The sequence below is a fragment of the Dysidea avara genome, chromosome 13 (genome assembly GCF_963678975.1).
Source record: "Dysidea avara chromosome 13, odDysAvar1.4, whole genome shotgun sequence".
In the NCBI taxonomy this organism is placed as follows: Eukaryota; Metazoa; Porifera; class Demospongiae; order Dictyoceratida; family Dysideidae; genus Dysidea; species Dysidea avara.
In genome coordinates this window covers 11,882,075-11,904,162 of record NC_089284.1, presented here as the reverse complement: position 1 = coordinate 11,904,162, position 22,088 = coordinate 11,882,075, and the positions used below count along the sequence as shown (strand labels likewise).

The 22,088-nt window shown below is 38.4% G+C and overlaps 1 protein-coding gene and 1 long non-coding RNA gene across 2 annotated transcripts; one reads left to right on the top strand and one right to left on the bottom strand.

Annotated features, from left to right (window-relative positions):
* Nucleotides 1-5,007: 5,007 nt before the first annotated feature.
* Nucleotides 5,008-21,374, top strand: LOC136243525 (uncharacterized). The gene is made up of 7 exons (XM_066035037.1): nt 5,008-5,206; nt 9,258-9,678; nt 16,978-17,465; nt 18,620-18,675; nt 18,943-19,053; nt 19,105-19,445; nt 20,832-21,374. The coding sequence occupies exons 1-7, from the start codon at nt 5,172-5,174 to the stop codon at nt 21,240-21,242; spliced, it is 1,863 nt and encodes a 620-aa protein (XP_065891109.1). The 5' UTR covers nt 5,008-5,171; the 3' UTR covers nt 21,243-21,374.
* LOC136243526 (uncharacterized) lies at nt 8,956-14,351 on the bottom strand. Its single transcript, XR_010694890.1, has 3 exons — nt 13,196-14,351; nt 13,000-13,144; nt 8,956-9,634 (listed from the first exon to the last, which is right to left on the bottom strand). It is a non-coding gene; the product is annotated as an uncharacterized lncRNA (long non-coding RNA).
* Nucleotides 21,375-22,088: the final 714 nt, after the last annotated feature.

Here is a 22,088-nt window from a genome sequence, read left to right as displayed (position 1 = left end):
AAGAGCACCCATCACACGTCACCAAAACTTTCATCACACCTGACTTGACTCCACTAGAACAACAAAAGAGCAAACAACTTTGTGCAGAACTAGCTAATCTTAACAAGGAAGGAAAACGTTATAGAATCAAGCATGGTAAGATAATTCTGAGGGAAGCAGCTACTTTCCAAAGCAACAAGTGAAGTCAGCCAACTCCAAACAACATGTACCTGTAAAACCATGTGATGAACAAAATTAACGAAATCAAGCTTGATGTTGTGTTTCAACATCTACCACTCTGTAATTACAGAGTGGTAGATGTACCATTATCTGTGTTATTTACTCCCTGTGAGGTTTACACAGTAATAATAATAATAATAATAATAATAATAATAAGATTGAGATACTCTAATAGACCAGTCAGTTGGTACAATTTTGATCTCATATATACCATCTATAGACCATAGTATCTTAAAATATAATTTTCACTGATTGAAGACCGTTGATTGGTCTTTCAAGTAATGCATAAATTGTGGAATCTTATAATAGCTATTTTTTTCTGTTTAGCTTGCCTAATATTTTAGTGAGAATAATAACTGGGTCATGCATGGTCCGGACCACCACAACAGGTTCAAGAGATATAGCTATATACAGTGGAACCTGTGGTACGGTCACCTGGATTAAGCGGTCACCTCTACATAACGGCCATGGACACGAGGTCCTAAATATTTTCCCATACAAATGTATGCATTGTTGTCTGCATTAAGCGGTCACCTGTCTAACGCGTATAACGGCCAACTAAGAATTCGTCTCTGAATCACTGTATACATAACTTTCTCCTCATATAGCGGTCGCTACCTTTTATGGTGGCTTGTTAAGCCAACTGTCTGGCACCACGGCACCATTTCAATCATAGATAATTAGTTAATTATCTATGTTTCAATTAATGCACAATTATCACACTTCCTGCCTTTCAATGAATACTATATAATTATCAGGCTTCATTGCTTAAACGTATTCAATAGCTATAACCAACATTCATAACAAGCTCACCTTGTCCTTTCTGTACTAAAATATTACTGCATTGCGGCTGGCGCGAGCCTCTTAATAATAATCACTCATTTATAACGGCCATAACCACTAAATGCTGCTGACCACCTTATACAGGTTTCCTCTAAAACAGCCACCTGTATATAAAGGCCAGATATATCTGGTCCAGAGGCGTAGCCAAGGGGGGGAAAGGGGGGGCATTTGCCCCCCCATCACCGTAGTGGTTTTTTAAAAACCTCCGTCACAAGCTTACCAATATTAAACGGACACGCAAATTACTATAAATTATGTGCGCTACTACGCGGTACCACCAGGGGTTGCCAGTGAAAGCGCACACACAACATCAACTCGCTCGTGAATTCACCGAACGAAAATATTAGAGACACACTTCTATCTTTTGCCTAGATTACTCACGTGATAGAGCATTTCAAATCTAAAGAGTGACCCGCTCAAAGGACCTTGCCGCGGCAGGAGTCACAGCTCACAAGTGACAAAGGAAACCAGATGACGCTAAGAACCTACTGCCTGTGAGGTCATAAAGTGTTAAATGTACCAAGTTTATTTTCTCGAGTCGATCACACTAGATCTTCGTACGGCAGTGCTGCCAGTGTAGTCGGCCTATTCCAAGAGGACGGTTCTTCAGAACCCCCTGGCTACGGGCCTGGATCAGTCACAAGCTTACAAGTTCTGCTAGCAAGAAAGGCCGGTGGGATTTCATGCAATACTTGGCATTTGAATTTCGCCGAGTGAAGTGAGTGAACATGTCATCCTTTCAGCAGTGTGCTAGGACTGCAACACAAGCTGTGGCAAACGTAAAGTAACTTGTATTAGCACTAAAATATTAACAAATGAATATAGTTCTACCGGACTGGATGAATTTGTTGGAGTACAGTTGTGGCACGTGCGATGATGCTCGACGAATGAATCATTGATAAAAGATAAGCAATCAATACTGAAGTAGTTACGTAGCTAGTTGTGTGAGCTGTAATAATACAACACCGTATGTTGGCTAGCCCACCATTGGGTCATTAGCCTTTTTGCAATTATGAATGATTTTATTATTATTATTATTATTATTATTGGGGGTACAGGTAAGGAGGCAAAGCCTGTAAAAACCTGATCTATACAATCAAACTACTACAAAAATAACTATACAATATCATACTGGTAATCATAATAAAATCTATCTAGGTGTGTCTTAAACAAATTGGTTGAATGAACATTAACTGAGTCATATGGGAGTCCATTCCAATCATTTATAATTCTTACTGAATAAAAGTGACGGCGTGGCAAGCAGGTAGCGTGATTTTGAGCGTTTCGTGGGGGCATGCCTGCCCCTCCATCACCTTCTGGCTAGCTACGCCCCTGATCTGGTCCCAAGATGACCATTATAGGCAGGTTCCACTGTATAAGTAAATATGCTGTGCATGGCATGCAGTGGTCTGTTACTGCTGTATGATGGTGTCTTAGGCAGGTTATATAGAGCCGGTACCGCGGTTGCACTGTTACACCGGCTATTTTCCCGGCAGTAGAGGGTATAGACCATGTGCGCGCCAAGGCGTGGCACTTTATTACATCATCAAAATAACGCATCCGCCATTTTTTGAAGGCAAAAAACGTACGCACTCGCGTACGCATTCTATGCCTACGAAATGTTTTTAAGGAATTGTGCTAAAATATAGAGTAGCGCTGGTATAAGTAAGTTACTGGGTAAAAGTATATAACATAGCTACTTGCTGCATGGCGAGTTATTCCGCCTATATAGGGAAGGTTTTTGCAATAGAACGCTCGATACTTTTATTATTATTATTTTTGGTTCTACTTGGGGTACTTAGAGATAATGAGTTACTCTCTAGAATTCCTATGGATATAATTACATGAAAATAACAAGGAGAAAACATCCTGACCACCTGGTAGACTCCTGTAAGCGCCGGTTCGAGCATAAATCGGATGGCTGCAGGTTCGAGGCTACCTAGGTCCAGTCATGGATTTTTTCTCCTTTCTCCAACTTTTCAAACACATCTTAAGTAGCTAAAGTCTTTGAGCAGGCTGTAGGACCAGGTGTCCTACAGACCTTAATAAAAAATAAAATACTTTTGCCCTCACTTTTCTCGTAAACTATCGTGAAACTTGAAGCCGTAGCAACTTTTTGCCGCCAGACCACGCTTTGGCACGCACAAGGTCCATAATACTGAGAATGTTACGTGCATTAAAAAAAAAACAACTTGTACAAAAACCCAAGAAAGCGAAAAAAAGTTGCCTCTGCTGGGGCTCGAACCCTAGCATCCGTACTCATGGTCCATACTCGTAACCACTGTACCACTGGCAGTGGGCGGATGCAGGGGGTTGCAATGGTTTCAGCTGAAACCCCTCTGAGAATAGCGCGCGCCCCAAATTTATTAACGACTCGTCGTGAATCACCACGAGTTATACGTAGTGTGTTATAGTAGGACTTTTTTCTGGCGAAACTTTCACTTTTTCCTTTGAAATGGCGTTGAAGAGCAGGTTGTGACGTTTTTTTTTTGGTCTTCGACTTACAGCTAGGCTGAAGTTGAGTGGAATCTGAAACCCCCCTCTGAAAATTTCTAGATCCGCCACTGACTGGTTCCGCAGCTACCGACTTGCCTTAGTTTCTACCTTATAAATGTCTAGTTAGAAATATCCACTATGTTTGTCTTACACAATGAAGCAGCGGCGGAGGAAGTAGTAGATATGAGGGGGGGCTGGACTTATTTCTATAGTTTGGTAAGGTGAGACCAAAAAAAAAGAAAAAAAGTCACAACCAACTGACAAGAGCTTTCCACCTCACCAGCTACCATTTCTAGCTGATAAGCTGCATAAAAATCCTTACATAGCTCGCTACACACTGACTACTTTATTAGAGTGACTGCTCTATTAGAGTATCTCGATCTTTATCACGGTTTTCAGCCCCACTCCAAGAAAGATAATTTCGGTGTGATATCATTCTGAGGGCCCTCCCCCCTTTCCGCCGCCTATGCAATGAAGGTGTCCAAGTAAACACCATTAAACACAAACACTACAACTTCATGTGGGATCATTTCATACAGCAATTTAATGATATAGTAATGTTCATAGTTTACATTACCTTTGTCCTTGCTGCCACTGTTCAACAACGTCACCATCGCCAATATATGAAGTACTATTGTGACTAATTACTTATAATTAATTTTGTTTTATGTAGTGAGTCACTGGCAGCACTTGCCAGTGGCTTTCAGTAGAATTTTATGTACTGCAAAACAATAATAAATAAATAAATAAAGTACAGTGGAACTTGTATTAGTGACCACGTATTTTGAAAGACCACCTTTATGTCATGATCATACTGTTAATTCATATTTCTTTAGTTGGATGTTATAGAAATCGGCTATAGATCACGGTTAGCTAGCTATACGGTTAAAGTTCAAGCCATTGAGTGAAATCTAGCAATCAAGGGGGTGATCAAAAGTCTTGATCCCGGACGCAAGTGCATTTATTTATTTGTTGATTAGCAAAACCCATCAAGGGTACAACGCTATAATGTACAAAAATCATGTGTATAGTGGCTAACTATATAACAATGAGATAAATAACCTACAATCATATTGATTGTGCATGTATTTGGACAAATCTGAGCACACCAGCAGGGCTGACTGCTCAGTAATAATAATAATAATCATAATCACCTTTTGCATCTACCCCCTGAAAAGGTTATAGCTACTAATAGTATAGTCTTGCGTGGCCAAGCCACCGGAATTTTTTTCCTTGAACGGCTCCTGCTTACGCGCCGTGCTGGGGGAAGTGGTCTGGTACTGGCATAGATTGTAGAGGGCGCGAAGCGCCGTATGCTATCTATGGTACTGGCAACTTGTGTATGGCTGCGTGCAACGCAAGCCATACTTTTGCGAAAGTGCGGGCGGCGCCATGTATACTATAATTATTCATTCCGTTCACTCTATTCCACTCGATTGATTTATATCATCTATCTGTATATGCTCCCGAGTTTTATAGACAACTAGTTACGAGGTTCTGTTGAAACTGAAGAAGCGGACCGGCCGTACACAGACTCAACTTGATCAGCCGGGAGCCGGAGAGCTGCGGACGCATCAACTTCGCACTGATCATCTGATAGCTCAGCAGCCAACATGCCGCTCGAGGTCAGTGGCAACACGTCATCAAAGTAAGTGAACGCTGTAAATGTGGCGGGTCACTATAGAATCCTCGGCTGCTGCCGGCAGCACACTTCAGACACACAACCACAGGCCATATCATTTCTATATATACAGACATATGTGTATAGTAGCTACAATTATACACAGTAGATGTGTCATGGTTTTTGCAGTGCTTCAGTATAGCTACACTGATAAGTTTCACGAGTCAACCAATGAATCACCCTGAATTCTAAGTTGGCTCTTAGTAGCTAGCTAATTCATGATTCTGGCCACAATTAGATGTTGTATGGCAGCCAAATGAGATCATAATTACAGTGGTGACTGAAGTTTATAACTACACTGTTAAAATGAAGAGTAACCACAACTCTCAAGGAGTTCCCAGTGTAGGGAGGATTTAACACCCCTGGAGAATAACCATTACTCTAAAGGAGTAACTGGGGAGTAACACATGCTCTGAAGGTGGTGTCACTTACTCTTCAGAGTAATGTTTATTCTCTTTAAAGTGTTGGTTACTCTCCATGGGGTGTTAAATCCTCCCTACACTGGGAACTCTTCAGAGTGGTGGTTACTCTTTTTATTTTTAACAGCGTATAACTAGTCGAGCAGTGAGTGTCATGAAAATAGCTATAGTTCAGTGAAAAGTATGTATAGCTACTCTGGGCGAGCTACTCACTATACTGACGTGCATGAATCAGCATGATCATGAGCAGTTTTACAAAAAATCGCAACCATGCATGTATACGTAGTATGCCATGAAATGTCTATTATGTCTCTTTTCCATGAATAATATTACCCCCACAAAATGTATCATGCATGAAAGTCATTTCATGGGGTATATAGCTACCATGGATTCTTTCATATAGTGCATGAAATGCCTATATGAAGACCAGATTTTCATGGTATTTTCATACCACTGCACAGCCGACTGCTTGGGTACAAGTATACCTGGCCACAAGTATATCCATGAAAAGATAGGACAATTTTATGAATATTCTGTGACAGTTTTGTATGCTGTCTCTGGTTGTGAATGGTAGCTGTAGTTGCGGTGACTATTGCTAGGTAGCTTACTTGTTATGCATCATTTAGTACTAGCAATGAAGTTTACATACTCTACACCATTTTGTGCCGGTAGTGATAATTAAAGTCTGTTCATGCCCCCAAAATTTCCAGTAAATCACTTAATTGGTGGTAAATGTGGTGTACATTGTACCAATGCAACATTTGAGGCTATTAACATGCACCATTCACCAGCTATTATCAGTTAATGTACACAACAATTTACCATGGGAAAAGTGAAAATAACAATACAATAATACAATACTCTAATTGACTTGCAGTAATCACAAGAATGCAGCTGAGCCTCAGATAAAACTTAGCTACATAACTATCATTTAAATATATATATTTGTGACCCCCCCGGTCTGACAAAACTAGTTTTGTGGTCTTTCCAGTTTGTTAAGCCGTAGCTTTTTCTGCCATACAGTTAGCATCTATTTGAAACTTTACCACACAACTGTGCTATGCAACAGTTGTAAGTAGTTGTAACTGCTAGGCTGCCTTGACAAGTCAATTATGAGTTGTCAAGCCTTACTGGAAACAGCCTTTGTCAGACCAGGTCACATTTTTGCTCTGAAATTACAGACCATGCGTAGGTACATGTGTATGTAGCTATGCAAACATGATAAACTATAGGTTCATATTCACCCCGGCATGTACTATATCTTGGGATATTCATGGCTTTAATTTGCATAGTTCCATGCAACCAGATCACTTTTCTTTTCAGTGTCATAGTCATGTTGTATGGGAATTCATTTCACTAGACCTTTTCTTCCTGACCCTTAACAAAAGAAGCTGCATGGCTGTGTGAGACTATTGACTTTGTAACATCATGGTCAGTTGGGCTAGTACAGTGAACTGCATATGTGTACAGAACACTATTCCTGTACTTGGAAGATGCATAGTATAAGAAATGACTATACAATTATAAGAACATTAAAATGTGCCATTATATGCATGATAAGGCATGCTCTGTTCAACAACTTACATTTGCTTTTCTATGGCTTAACAATTAATCAATAGTAAAAGGACATGCTGAGGCAATAAATGAGATAGATGTATAATATTATAGTTGACTGTAATCAAAATACTTGGCTTGAAAGTTGTTGTGCCTTTCTCACCAGAAACAGATCTTTATACAGTGACTGCTGTGTAATTTTTTGGCTGCTTCATCTGATACTATAGGATGAGTCTCACTAAGAGAATGCAGTGGTACTGTTTCAATTTATTAGTAACTACAGTGCATGATGTTGGAGTGTTTTGAAAGGTGCTAAATCTCACACAACAACAACAGTAATGTAATACATTGTTCCTTGTGTGTGAATATGCTTAAAGAACCACAGATTAAAAGTTTGGAGAGAATCAATGTAGGTTACACAAGTGCCAGAAGACAACCAACTGCATGGCTCACCTTTCTTAATACCAATAATGTTTAAAACAGCATTCAATTTTGATGTCATGTAATATTTAGAAAATGTATGAGTTATAGCAAGTATGCTTTTGTAAACTACTCAAGGTCTATAATGCATGCCTAGCATGTAAAGCACTTTTGTCTTATAAAAGCAAGTGCATCTATGACCTGTCAGAAGGCTATAAAGCCTATTGATACAGGGAGTGAAATTCTTGAAATCAAAAGCTCTGTGGGATGCAGAATATCATCTCAGATCCAATAGTGACTGGATCCTCCTGTAGCATAGGAATCTGCATTCAACTTAAACTTTTCACTTGCAATGTGCAAATGCCATGTATGAGACAGTTACAGCTTGAATCATTGCTCTGTTGAATGCATCAGGCTCAGTGGTGTCTTGATTTTTCAGCAACAGTGCCAACTTGGATCACTGCTTCAGCACCTTTAGGTTACTTATGCTTCACTAAAGCATTAGCTACACAAAGGTACATCATTAGTAAACCGAAATGATCCAGAACAAATTTGATATTTAACTAATCTAGGAACTAACAGTAAATTTGAAGTAAATGCATTGACATCTGTAACCAATTTCTCTTGAGGAATACTGCAAAGTATATACATTACTTAGCAAATTCGGCAGGTTTTCCTTTTACACTGCACTGCTTGGATCTCAGTGTTGTGTTTGGCCTTATTAGACAGCTGCAGGTGTCAAAAAAAATTAGAACTTTCACTGTTACAAATACCTTTAAATGTGTTAGTCAGAATGGACTATGTTTCAGGTTCATGCTAACAGTAATGGGATATTAACTTCCTTTGATTTGCCATAATGCAAGCTATCAATATATTCATTGCCTTGTAGTGCAGTAGTGAGAAGTTACAATTGTCACTTATTGGCACTCCCTATTGCAATAACAGTTCAACTCTATGTCACAAGATCCCAGGTACATAACTCAATCCAATAATTACCCTAGCTTTTCTTCACTGCAGTCAAGCAAATTTTTTTACATCCTTGTTACTGTACCTTTATTCATGATAGACCTCCCCTCTTATATTATTCATTGTTATGTTATAGTTAAGTATTGTATAAGTAGTCATAGGAATTTTACATTCTTGCCATTTTTGTCTTAATCTCAACTTATAGCATCTATTATTTGGATCCCACTTTCTATGTTTAAACATACGTATCCGTAGCTACAAAAAATATTAAAAACTTAATAAATGACTTTAGTCCAAAAATTACTGCCAGTTAGATTTTTGTCAAATGCCTAATAAATGAGTGGGCTTGAGACGGATTATAACTGTACTATTGTGATGTTTATGTAACTTCTAATTTAAATAGCACATGTTGCCAGGTACAATCATCATCAACAAAATTATACATCAAATGGTTGTAGCTTTGGTAGCTATGTAACTCACAATTCATGGTATAATGGGAGTGGATAAACATGAAAACTAGCTTATCAGGTTACATAGCAGATCCATGAAGCATATATAATTTAAAGCACTAACAAGTAGCCTGCAGCAGTAATATACCCTATGATTATAATTGACTAATATAACAAGGTAGTTAGTTTACATGTGCTATATGTTTACAGTTCTACACTAGAGGATACAGCCCAGCTTGATCCAGAGGTGCATAGTGAAGGTCAGTTGCAAGTCAAACTGACTATAAGTACCATTGCTGAAAATGACAGTCTCACTGCAATCAACTTCATAAACCATCATGCTGTTACACAAACTTTTGTTGTGTACAATTCCAATTGTGAAACAAACAGTTTTAGTGAGAATGTTGCTGCAACTAATGTCCATGCAATTGATCTAATTGTTGAGGAAAATAAAAAGCCTGCTACGTCTTCAAGATTTCATCTTAAGAGCAGACTGAGAGTTGCCTTATACAGATTGGCAGTTGCACTTGAGATCAGCTTTATAGTTGGATTGTTCACATTGCCCATTCTGTTCTTCTATATCAGACCTAGTCCAGATAGTAACATGGCAAATAACTCTTTAATGTCAATGGTATGTATGCACACACATGCACAACACGCATGCATATTTAATAGTTGTATCATGGCCACGAGGGATTTGCCTGATATATATGCCCAAGCCTGAGGGTGCAAGCATATATCAGGAAACTCCTGAGTGGCCATGGTATAAGTAATATATATCACTCTGGTATGTACACCTAATAGGTGAAGGAAGACAGATCTACATTCACTACATTACTTTTACACAGGGGTTTGCAAACATCGATTGTGGGTTTAGTGGGTTTTACTGGTTGTAGTAATACTATTTTAAACCACATAACCACTTTGTGGATGAATAACCTAAGGTGCTAAAATAAAGACTTAGACATATAGGTTGGGAATGTTTGAGGCATGATACCATCTTTTCATGCAGTTGAAATGTACTGTGTAAACAAGTTGATGTTGTGCTACTTCTAAAAACCACAGGCACCATGCAGCTAGCTAACTCATCTGGAATCATAGATAGTGTATACTACTATGAATTAACCAACTATGTATTACTATTTTATTGTTTTAACCAATAGGGTAATTTTGGGTTGTGTAATAATATTGCTAGCTAATTCTCGTATTTTGTAATTCATGAAACTTTTGTAATTCGTTCAATTACGTTGCTATGCACTGCTAAGGAAGCGCTTGTTAAGTAAACCCAGGCCCGCCAACCTAGGAAACAGAATAACCTTGAGACTTTGTCTTGGCATCCAGAATGGCCTACTGTTACAGTATCTGCACATTATTATAGGCAGACACAGCAAGTTGCAACAGCTGGCCCCATGCCCATACCAGGGGTGGATTAGGGGGCTGAAGCCCCCCCCCCCCCCCTTCATATTTAGGCTTTACTTGATCAATATGCTGAGGATTATAATGAAATTTTGTCTTAGCCTAATTATATGATCACTAATAATACAAATACTCATAAAACCACCTTATAAACATCTTTCCAAGATATTATCAGTAGATTTATGCTAAAGTTTATGCAACAAGGACCTGGATCAGTATTGGAGGTGTACAAGATCGAGATACTCTAATAGAGCAGTCAGCTAACTACTCTAATAGAACATTCACTGGAAACATGTAGTTGGTTCTGTTATGGAATTTTTACATACAATAAAGTGCATTGTAAAGGGCTTCATTCATCTACTTGTGTAGTTAATATGTATGGCAATACTTAATTCAGGTACACAATTTCCATTGAAAATGCTCTCAGATTCAGTCTTGTATTGTTTAAATTTCAAAATATTCCACTTTCAACATTAACATGCACCTATTCAGTGCTGTGCAATTGTGAGAGGGGTGCATCATGTACTTGGTTGTCTGTACCTACCCAAACTTTTCCATTAGCAATATGCTTCAGAGAGCCATACCTATAATCTAAAGGCATACAGTATATAAAATATCTACAGGCAGAAAATATTATGAATTTTATGTGGAAATGTCTCCAAATTGCAGTATGCCAATTGACCAATTGACCAAGTGGCACCAAATTCACCTGAATTGTCATTATTAAAATTTTTACCATTAACCTACCATCACAGCCATTTCTTGGCTGCCACTTTGGATTTCACACCTTTTTTCACCATAGCTTTTTCAAGGGCCGCACTCCTTTTTTTACAGCTTGGCTGTTTTTGATTAGATTATCTATATCTTAAGTTTTTGTGATGCTCATACGCCTTATGCTAATTCTAAAAATTTCAACTTAATTTTAGCCAAAATCATTCTCAAGATTTTCAAAATTTCTTTATAGACTTTATAGCTACTAACAGCTCAGTAGCTTCCAGCATTGAATTTTCATAAACATTTACAAATTTTAGTCAAAATTGCTACCAAATTCAATCTCACAATGTCAAGTTTTCAAAATTTCATTAAGGAGCAGTTCAAACTGATTCTCTGGTTAAATTGTCGCCAAATTCAATCTCAGAATGTTAATTTTTCAAAATTTCTTAGGGAGCAGCCTGGGCCTTTACACTAATTCTGGTTTTAACTCAGGGGCAGATCTAGGATTTATAAAAGGGGGGGGGGGGGGGGGGGGGGGGGGGCTAACTAATCTCTTGGGTAGAGGTGTGCAAAGCATGCTGGAACTAGAGAGGTCTGGGGACATGCCCCCCCCCCCCCCCAGGAAAATTTTGAAAAATAGATGCTAAAATACTGCAATTTGGAGACATTTCCACATAAAATTCATACCTTTAGATATTTTATATACTGCCTTTAGATTATAGGTATGGCTCTCTGAAGCATTTTGCTAATGGAAAAGTTTGGGTAGGTACAGACAACCAAGTACATGATGCACCCCTCTCACAATTGCACAACACTGAATAGGTGCAGTGCATGTTAGAATAAGAATGTTGAAAGTGGAAAATTTTTTTGAAATTTCAAGATTGAATCTGAGAGCATTTTCAATGGAAATTGTGTACCTGAATTAAGTATTGCCATACATATTAACTACACAAGTAGATGAATGAAGCCCTTTAAACAGACCAATGCACTTCATTGTATGTATAGGTGCAGGCAGATTTGGAAAAATTCTATAACAGAACCAACTACACGTTTCCAGTGAATGTTCTATTAGAGTACTTAGCTGACTGCTCTATTAGAGTATCTCAATCTTGTACGCGTCCAATGCTGATCCGAGTCCTTGTTGCATAAACTTTAGCATAAATCCACTGATAATACCTTGGAAAGATGTTTATAAGGTGGTTTTATGAGTATTTGTATTATTAGTGATCATATAATTATGCTAAGACAAAATTTCATTATAATACTCAGCATATTGATCAAGTAAAGCCTAAATATTAAGGGGGGGGGCTTCAGCCCTCCCTGTAACTCATTATCTTCCAGTGTTTGAACTATCAACAAATTTCAGTTAAAATTGCCACTAAATTCAATCTCAGAATGTTAAATTTTCAAAATTTCCTTAGGGAGCAGTTTAGGCCTTTACACTAATTCTGGTTATTAACTCAGTATCTTCCAGTGTTTGAACTATCAACAAATTTCAGTCAAAATTATCACTAAATTCAAATCAGAACGTTGCATTTTCAAATTTTCATGGAGGGGGGCATGCCCCCAGACCCCCTAGAAAACTCATGCTTCGAACTTCTACCTGTGTGCCCCCTCTTAGCAAATTCCTGGATCCGCCCCTGCATACAATTGGCAGGTAGGCCACGTTTACCATGCAACACATAATATACACATGCCCATCTTCATATGGGCATCAATATAGCATTTAAAACATGTTGTGCATCACTAATCTATGCATGGAATAGCTAGACCTGCAGTAAATGTGTGCACATGTCTTATTTCACCAGCTAAATGTACTTACTTGGAAGTCATTGTGTTGAAACAGTTACTCTTTTATTGCTGTGAAGTTGTAACACGTGACTGGACTATGGAACATTCTTGATATAAGCCACTAGGTACTTATAATATCACGTAATGACTTAGAGATGTGTCAATTTCATCCGAGCCTGAAAGCAAATACAATACTCCAAACAAATACATACATACATAGTACATACCATTTGTATAGGCTACAAACCCAGGAAAGCAGGTGCTCTTGTATGGGGTCTCTGAGTGTGTGATGTGCAAACCAAGCGCTTCAGGGTTGGTAGTCTGATCAGAGTTCTAACTGCTTAAAATAAACTTGAAATCTTGCTCCAAATACTCTCCAATGTATTGGTATTAAATAGAAGGCCGAAGGCGAATCCTTGCCACAATGCCCGCCTTTATAATCACGTAATTTTGCCTCTATTTAGTTGTACTACAATTACGCAATTGGGGAAATCCCCTGAGAACTGGTATTCTGAGAGCCCTGAGCTTGAAAGTGAAAGAAATCATGAGTTTTACGGTGATGATCCATGAGAATTGGTAGACTTAACTAAAAATCCGTGAGTTTAGAGCTACTGCTTGTGAGACCTTGACGAGGGGTAGCCAACGTCTTGGGAGTCTCGTACACTATCTGAGAAATCCAATTAGAAATCCATTAAATATTTAGAAATCCCAAATCCCGATTCATGTACAAAATAGGTTATTCTCGTTTTGGTCCGTTCATGAGTTCAATTACGGTCACGGCTCTATACAACGTTTCAAATTGACAGTGCAAAGTACACCTGTGTCTCATCTGAAGTTCCTAGCTACTCTCTCAGGTGTTCCTTTGCAAAAACTCGAGGAAAAAACGTCACTGTAAAAATCGAATTATATTGTATTAACAAATATATTTTAAATACAGGAATATTTTTGAAATACTTAAATATTGGGACTCTCATACATCATGTTGGGTTTTTGCGTGGGGGCTGGCTATCCTCGGACCTTGAGCTTGGTAGTGAAATCGGGAGTCTCACGGTAACCGCTTTTACTAACATATATTACGCACAGAAGTATCTTCTAAACTGATTTATAGTTTGACTATCGTGTTTTCCCCACAAATTCTCTCGACAAAGCTTCAAAGCTGCTCTTCATTTTCGTTCGCGTACGTATAGCGCGTATAAAGGGATACGTCCCCTTTCAAATCGAAGCGATAGGCTATTCCTGGTAGTGTACGAGGCCTACACCCGAGCTGTTTTTCAGTTGTTAAGCGCCTGACACGAAAACCTCAAAGGGAAGGTAATTTACAAAGTCTGAGGAAAATCGCCACACCCGTATTTCAGTCCGCCGAAAAGAAACCACCTCAGAGCAAAGTTCACCTGTGCATGCAGTACCTGGGATTAGTATAAGTATCTATGGGTAGATAGATTCTGAGGTTTATCTATGGGTACGCACGCACGCACGAACGAACGCACTCACGAACGAACGCACGCACGAACGCACTTTTTTTGGAAGATATAAAGAAAATAAGATTAGAACATACAAATAAACAGTTAAACAATTAAATCAAAAACTGAGTCTCTGATTGCACCAAGGCCACAGGAGCACTTTTGATGTAATGACCTTGCGAAGATCGCGCTCCTCTAATGCACTGGATTGCTGAACGCAGCAAACAAAATGAAAATTTACATCTAATCCATCCTAGTACTGTGGCATAAGGGTCATTCCATTTGTCAGACAATAAACTCGCCAATCTCTTGTAAAATACACTGGCTTCATGTCCCATTCCTCCGGAAGCAGAGAACACTAGAGGGGTAAAAGAACTGTGTTCCACTTCACGGATTCGTAACTCATAAGCTCTCTTCTTTGTTATCTCGTGTTTCCTGTAACATGACTGAAGGGTGGTTTCACTGTTGGATGGTGCAAGTGGGTTAAAAACTCTGACGTCCGTATTACATTTTTCATAACGACCACCCCACCATGGCAATGTCCAAGCGTGCGCCATCCTGAGTGTTGGCAGTCTTCTGTTGAAACCTTTCATCACTTAGAGGCTGCAGATGAGGCTCAACCTCCACATCATGGCACACTTCAGATAATAATTCAGCTAGGATATCCCTCACTTCGTTGTGGCGTATTGAACCCTTTGGACAAGATAGGGCATGATCAACAGAAAAGTTGGTACCACACACAGAGTGGGAAGGTGTACAAGAGGGCATCCAGCCATACCTCAAAGCAAGGGCATCTTGAAAGGCAGTCTTGTGTAGGGAGAAACCATGTTCCTGCACAGGTAGGGCAGTAAGCCAGCTAGAAGCACCCTTTTCCTGTGCTAAAGTAACAGCCCTCTGAAGAGTGGGAGTAAGCTTAGAGAACAGTTCCTTAGAAAGAGTGGACAAATTGATAGTCTTAGATTGTTTAATTTCAAGCTTACGGGAGTACAGACTACAACAAGTATCGGCAATATAGCCAAAATTCTGTGATAAAATGAGTGATCGTAAGGGTGCTGTGACATACATTGAAGCAGAAAACTCAATAGATGATAAAGAATCGGGTGCAACAATGCCTAGACCACCAAATCTAGTTGGGAGGGCAAAGAGTGAACGTTGAAGAGCACCAGGAGGGTCAAGGGCAGTCAAGGCTGGAATAAATTTTGTCAATAAGGCTTTCTCGAGTGACTGGAAACTAGAAGATGTATCAGGGACTGTACGTGTTACATACAGCCAACGGCTAAATAGTCCATGAGTAAAACATGTATAAGCAGCATGAGGTTGGGAGATAGCAATGGAGGAGAGTGTATTAACTTCAGAAACCCACTGGCTAATCTTATCAAAAGTAAATCTTTCCACATACTCAGAGGTGCTAACTGGAGCACCAAGGTGAGGTCTGCCATCAGATGTAACATTTACAGCTGAGTCATGAAACAGTTCCTTACCAATAGAGCAAAACTGAGTCTTAGTAACAAGCCATGTCTTCTTTGCATTAGGGAAGTAACCAAAGCTAGGACCCAGTGAGGAAACTTGGTCCCACCGCATGCGAAGAGCAGAAATTTTACCACAGGCAGCAGCATCATCTGCATACCACACCTGAGTGACAGGTGCAGTGAGTTTCTGAATTAAAAACACAGTGGCTAGAGCATAAAATGGCATTGCAAGCGGGTCACCTTGAGTTGTCCCTTCCTCAGAGTAGAGAACATCACCATCAACAAAGAGGCAAGCAGGGTGTCGGTAAGTATTTATTAGAATGGTGGAAAATGATGGACAGAGACGCTGGATGTTGTACAAAGCCACGGCACTGTTAACAGAGTTGAAAGCATTAGTAGCGTCAATTAGTAGCATGCCCTCAGTATCATCATCATTAAAAGCTTCCCTCATAGCATGAACAGCAGCTTCCCCTCCTGATGGTTGTCCTGCACACAGTTGCAAAGAGCCAGCAGCAAACTGAACATCTTCACCAATCACACACAAAACAACTTTAGCAATAATACGTCTAACTGTTTCACCAATGCCAATAGGTCGGACACCTGGTTTCTTGTCTAAAGCCATCAGCTGACAAGCCATCAGGGGGGAATCGTCACAGGATCAACAAACATGGTACGCACGAACACACGCATGCACTTTTAAACAATTTCAGTAAACCAGGTGTGCTCCTGGTTTAAATCGAGGTTTAAATTTTAAAAACAATTCTCACATTGCAACTTGAAAACGATTATTTAGCTAGTGATGCTTAGTAACTGAACTATGCAATGCTGACTCACTCAATTCTTTTTGCTTCACAACACTGAATGGCCCAAACTAAACCAACATGTTAAACTCAAATCCACAGTGCATGTGGTACCTTAGATCTGAGGTGTAAAAGTGGTATATACATGCATGCACTGACACTGCATGCATGTACAAATGTTAATGTATAGGTATAGTTGCAGCATGCACACATTGTTGTTTGCAGGGTGTTACTATATCAGTGCACATGCGTAATAATTTTAGTTATTATAACTTTACAGGATGATTTATTGGAATTGTGTAACACTTCAATAATAACAAATAATAGTTGTACAAGAGATGTCATGAACACTTACACAACTCTTCGTAAAGTGAGTGAGTCAACATTTCCATTTTGTATTCAAGAAACACAGGACTTGTTTTGTGATGCTCTGAGCAAATGTGATGACCTAATTTTAGTGGGGGAGATAGTGTGTCAAGAGATACGACAAACATACTGCACTTCAGAATGGAGAATATTAGAAGTTTCAAATAGAACTGAAGGAATATTTGACTGTGATGATTATGGAGAAACCATCCAACTGAATTGTTCTGATCAATTTGATCTTGACAATGGTGATTCTGTTTGTTTACCACTTTGTAAATCATTTTCTCAGCATGGAGAAATTGCTACCACTATATTGGTTGTTGATGTTGCTTTTGCTCATCTAATAAACGTAATTGGGGGAATGATTGTCTTGATAGCTGCTATTTACAACAGAAAGAATATGTAAGTGAGATCTGCGTATTCACACAGTACAAATTTGGAAGGAATCACATCAAAATTTTTGCAAGTTTTGCTTAATTCTTACTGTAGTATGCTTCTGAAAGTTGCAGTTGTACGTGTGCATTTAAAAAATCTGCTAAATTCAGAGGCATACCGAGGGGGGTTTCCGGTGGTTTCAGGAAACCCCTTTGGACTTTACACACTACTTGAAACATTAAGAAATTGAAACTTCAGATTTCCAGAATTTGGAATCTATCATGAAACAGGACATAGCTATTTTAAACTTTTAAATAATAGTTTCTAAGTGATAGCAACACTTATAGTATTGTTCTGAATTATGATTTTGGTGAAAAGATCAAGATACTCTAATAGAGCAGTCAGATAATATAAGCTACTCTATAACAGTCACTTATAGCTGTAGTGGAAACCCTTTTTCAAAATTCCTGCGTATGGCCCTGCCTATATATAAATGCCAAAAAATTATATTGTTGAACCAATAAGCTGTGTGTGCAATGCACAAGTCTGTGAGTCTTTTACTTGTTATTGGCATTTAATTAGGGGTTGCTGCTGGGCTGGAGCGAGGGTAGAGCACATATACATACGTCTCGCAAAACACATATGACTGTGTAATAACTCAAATTCGTATGATTCCCTTTAATTTTGTGCAAAAACTCATGATAAAGTTTTTGTTTTTGTAAAAATGTTTTTGTATGATTTAAATGAATGACTGCTCTGTTACAGTGTATGAATCTTTTGCAAAAAAAAGAATTATTAGAAATTTTTATATAATTTTTTTCCATTCAGAAACGATATTTTACAAAAGCGAATTATTTATATATGGGCTATGTATGTATGTGCATTACTTTTAAACTGCATGGAAGAGTGCTTTCTTAACCCTTCAACTCATTGGATCCTGAGTTCAAATTCCATTCATTTATACACTCTAATAGAATATACAATTTAGACAAAATACAGTCATTGTGGTGTCTGTAACAGAATGTGCTGGATAATAGTGTAATAGGGTCGTTGCTTTGGTTCAAATACGCTCACTGATATTCCTTTGGTTTTTGTACAACACGTTCATAACTTGTTCAGTTCTAAATTGTTTTGTTCTTAAAGTACAGTGCTGTGTTTGATCATGGTATATTATTGTGTAGGTTTAAGTATCCTCAAGTCCTATTGGTGATCAATGCTATCTTGATCACTGTTCAGTGTAAGTATTTGTGATATGGGTTGTGTGCATCTGTATGTGCATAGCTGATACTGTATCTATACAATTGAGCTGACACTTGGACTAATGCATGATACCTGTTTGCAGAATGATCTATTCATCTTGGTGCTTCAAATATCAATGCCAATGTTTAAAATGATCACCTGTCAACAATGATAGCACAAACTATAGCACTATGTATATATGTACATGTATATTTGTGTAGTTACGCTGCATTTCATTATTGGAAACATATTTAATTCACTATAGCAATTCTTATAAGTTTGCCGAACATTACACTGGGAGAGTGGAATCCACTTTGTTCTGATAAATACCTCTCTAATGCTATCGATAACCCAACAACATATTGCGATATACAAGGTTAGTTTGAGCACTACTGTACTGTATTACTTACACTTTTATGTTTTGCAGCGTTTATAGGTATCATCACTATAGTCATGTACAGTATGTTTTGGTTTGTTTATATTCTACACCTTTACTTGACTCTAATCTACCCACTTAAGACATCTCGAGTTAACAAGGTACTCACCAGTAGATTGACTCATGTTGTCGAGGTGGCGGCTGTGATCATTATTGTGACAGCACCAAATATATATTTTCTGGCAACCTCACAGTATCAGATTATTAGCTTCCCTCCACTGTTTTGTGGAGCTGGTGTTAATGTGAACTTTTATGGGATCATATTTCCAACTGTTGTCATTAATTGTGCTAGTTTGATTATGATGCTGCTAGTGTTACAAAGAATACATGGAGTGAGTATTTTCATACAGTGTGTGTATAATGGTGTATCTGCAAATATATATGCATGGACCTGCCTAAGGCTAAACAGGTGTACCATATGTAGTATTGATAGTCTTATTGCACAAGTATAGAGAAAAACTTGGAATTTTCAACTAGAGTAGGGACCATAACACATCGATAAAAAGTACTGAAACAAGCTGGAGTAGTGCAGGGATATTAAATTGCAGTAAAACAATAAGAAGTGTTATATCCCTACTGTGCATTTCCATTATGGTATCTTGAAATTTTACTATGATTTAATACCATGCACTACTCTAGCTTGTTTCAGTACTTTTTATTGATGAGCTATGGTCCCTACTCTAGTTGAAGATTGCAAATTTTTCGGTGTACTTGTTTGTTAACTAAATATACTGGTCCCATGCATACTACATCTGAAATGCGCCACGTGCCCCAGCTATATCAATTATCATCTGAAAAGTGAAGTATCCATTATGCTTCATTGTCAGCTATGGTTCAACCCATTACACAGCATTTCACATCTAGAGCTGTTCGAAAAGCACCTCTGCGATCAAAACAGCCACTATGAAAAATATGGACAATTTCCGTTATGAAGGGAAGCCATCACGAGCTATCGCCAAATAGCTAGACACTTTTTTCAGTCAGCAAAGATGAATGTGATACAAAGAAGGACACTGGTAAGTCCATGAAGAGTGCATTGTATGTACTGCGGTATGCCAATAGGCACCTCTCGGGCTGAAGCGATGTCGAACAGTGAAAGAATCAAGCCCATAGCCTTAGCTGTTATCGAGTCTGAAGGCATCAGTCAGGCAGTCAGTCAGTAGAAATTCTGTTAAATAAATTATCTTCAAAATTCTGCAGCAACTTGTTGAAAACTTTTCGAGTTGATCTGAAGGCTTGTTTGGGCTTAATTTTACCTAACCAATATTGCTTCATCATTGTCAGGGAAACTTGAGGCTGGTTTTTGGGTGATGTTATTTTGTGGGCCATGCCTACTCCTTTGTGGTCCCTACTATACAGTACTATTGTACTGTATGATAATAGGAAATCTAGCTGTACAGTTTAGCTCTATATATATTGCATTGGAGTACGTATATTGTTTTGTGGCTGGATCATCCATCTTCAAACCTGAGTATTAAACTATCGGTGTTTCTAGAAGTCCTAGTGGTTTTAACTAATGTTTTGCTGTCGGGTGAAACATTAATTCTGTGATTTGTTTAAATGATATACATGTCTTTAGCTAGTTCAATCCCAAGTGATATGTTTCATCATTCTTATGCACCAGCTGCTTTGATTGGCTCCGCCAACAGTAATATCAAAATTGTGCAATCTATGTATGCTTTTACGTACGTATAGTTATATACTGTTTTTTTATGTAGCACTACAAGAGGAAGAGCAGAATGTCAAAGCAAAAATGTTTCTCTATTCCTGAAGTGAAGATATTTGCAACATTCTTCTTCTTATTGGTGGTATTAGCACTACTGTGGATTGGTGCCAGTTTTCAAGTTGGCTCATTTGAGACAATCATATTTCACATAACCAACTACATACAATGTAACCTTGGAGGAATCCGTACAGGTCTTGATTGTGAAGAGGACAGAAGAAAATCAGAAGCACTCTCTTATCCATACTTGACAGCAACATACAATGTAGCATATGCAATTCTCAACTTGTCAAACTTACCACTAGTTTTGCAGTACGATGATGTAAAACAGTCTGTTAGAAGATTAACAAGACGTATTAGTACCAAAATGTTTGATGCAGTCACAACAGATTCATATCTAAAATGATTTCAATAAAGTTGTAATTACATATGACATTTGCATGCACCTCATGTTTATAATGGTAAATAAGTACACTATAAAGTATAATAATCTGTACAGTTTTGATATTAATGCTTACCTGTATTGAAATTAACTTCTGAATCAATGGCACCACTTCAGTCTAGACTAGTTGATACAGTGTTCCCACATGAAACATGGAATCCTTAATAAAAAGGGTGAGGTGAAACAGTATTTCACAAATGCAGTTGATCATTATATTAGAGTAGTCACCTTCAGCATCTACGCAATGTAACCAGCTATGTTGCATGGCTGTGTAATAAAAAAAACTACCGGTACATCATTTATTTGAATGATGAGATCATCACGTCATAGTAGCTATAGTGGTGAAGTTAGCAATACCTGTACAGCTAGTCAGTATGAGACTAAGAGTGTTGTGAAAAATGTAGTCAAAAAATACTTAATGCATGTATGATCTGAACAATTGTAATCACTACCAGAAACTGAAGTAGCATGGAATGTCTATGTCTTTGCCATGAAAAGTGATATCACACCCATGCAAAACAGTTACAAGGGGTGCTATGTTGTAGTTAAAGCCACTACGAGCAGGATATCATTCTGATCAACCGGAGGCCAAAGGCGAAGTGGAGGCCAAGGTGCTGATATCAGATATCCTATGAGTAGGCTTTTATCTCATGCGTTGATGAAGCACTTTACTTTATAAACATAGTGACAATTGATAATGTGTTAGTTATGACATGTCTTCTATATATCCCACATTCTATGAAGTATTTTACTTCATAAAAAAACTACAATGAGGGTAGTAAAGTTGTGTATGGTTTCAGTTTTACTGTG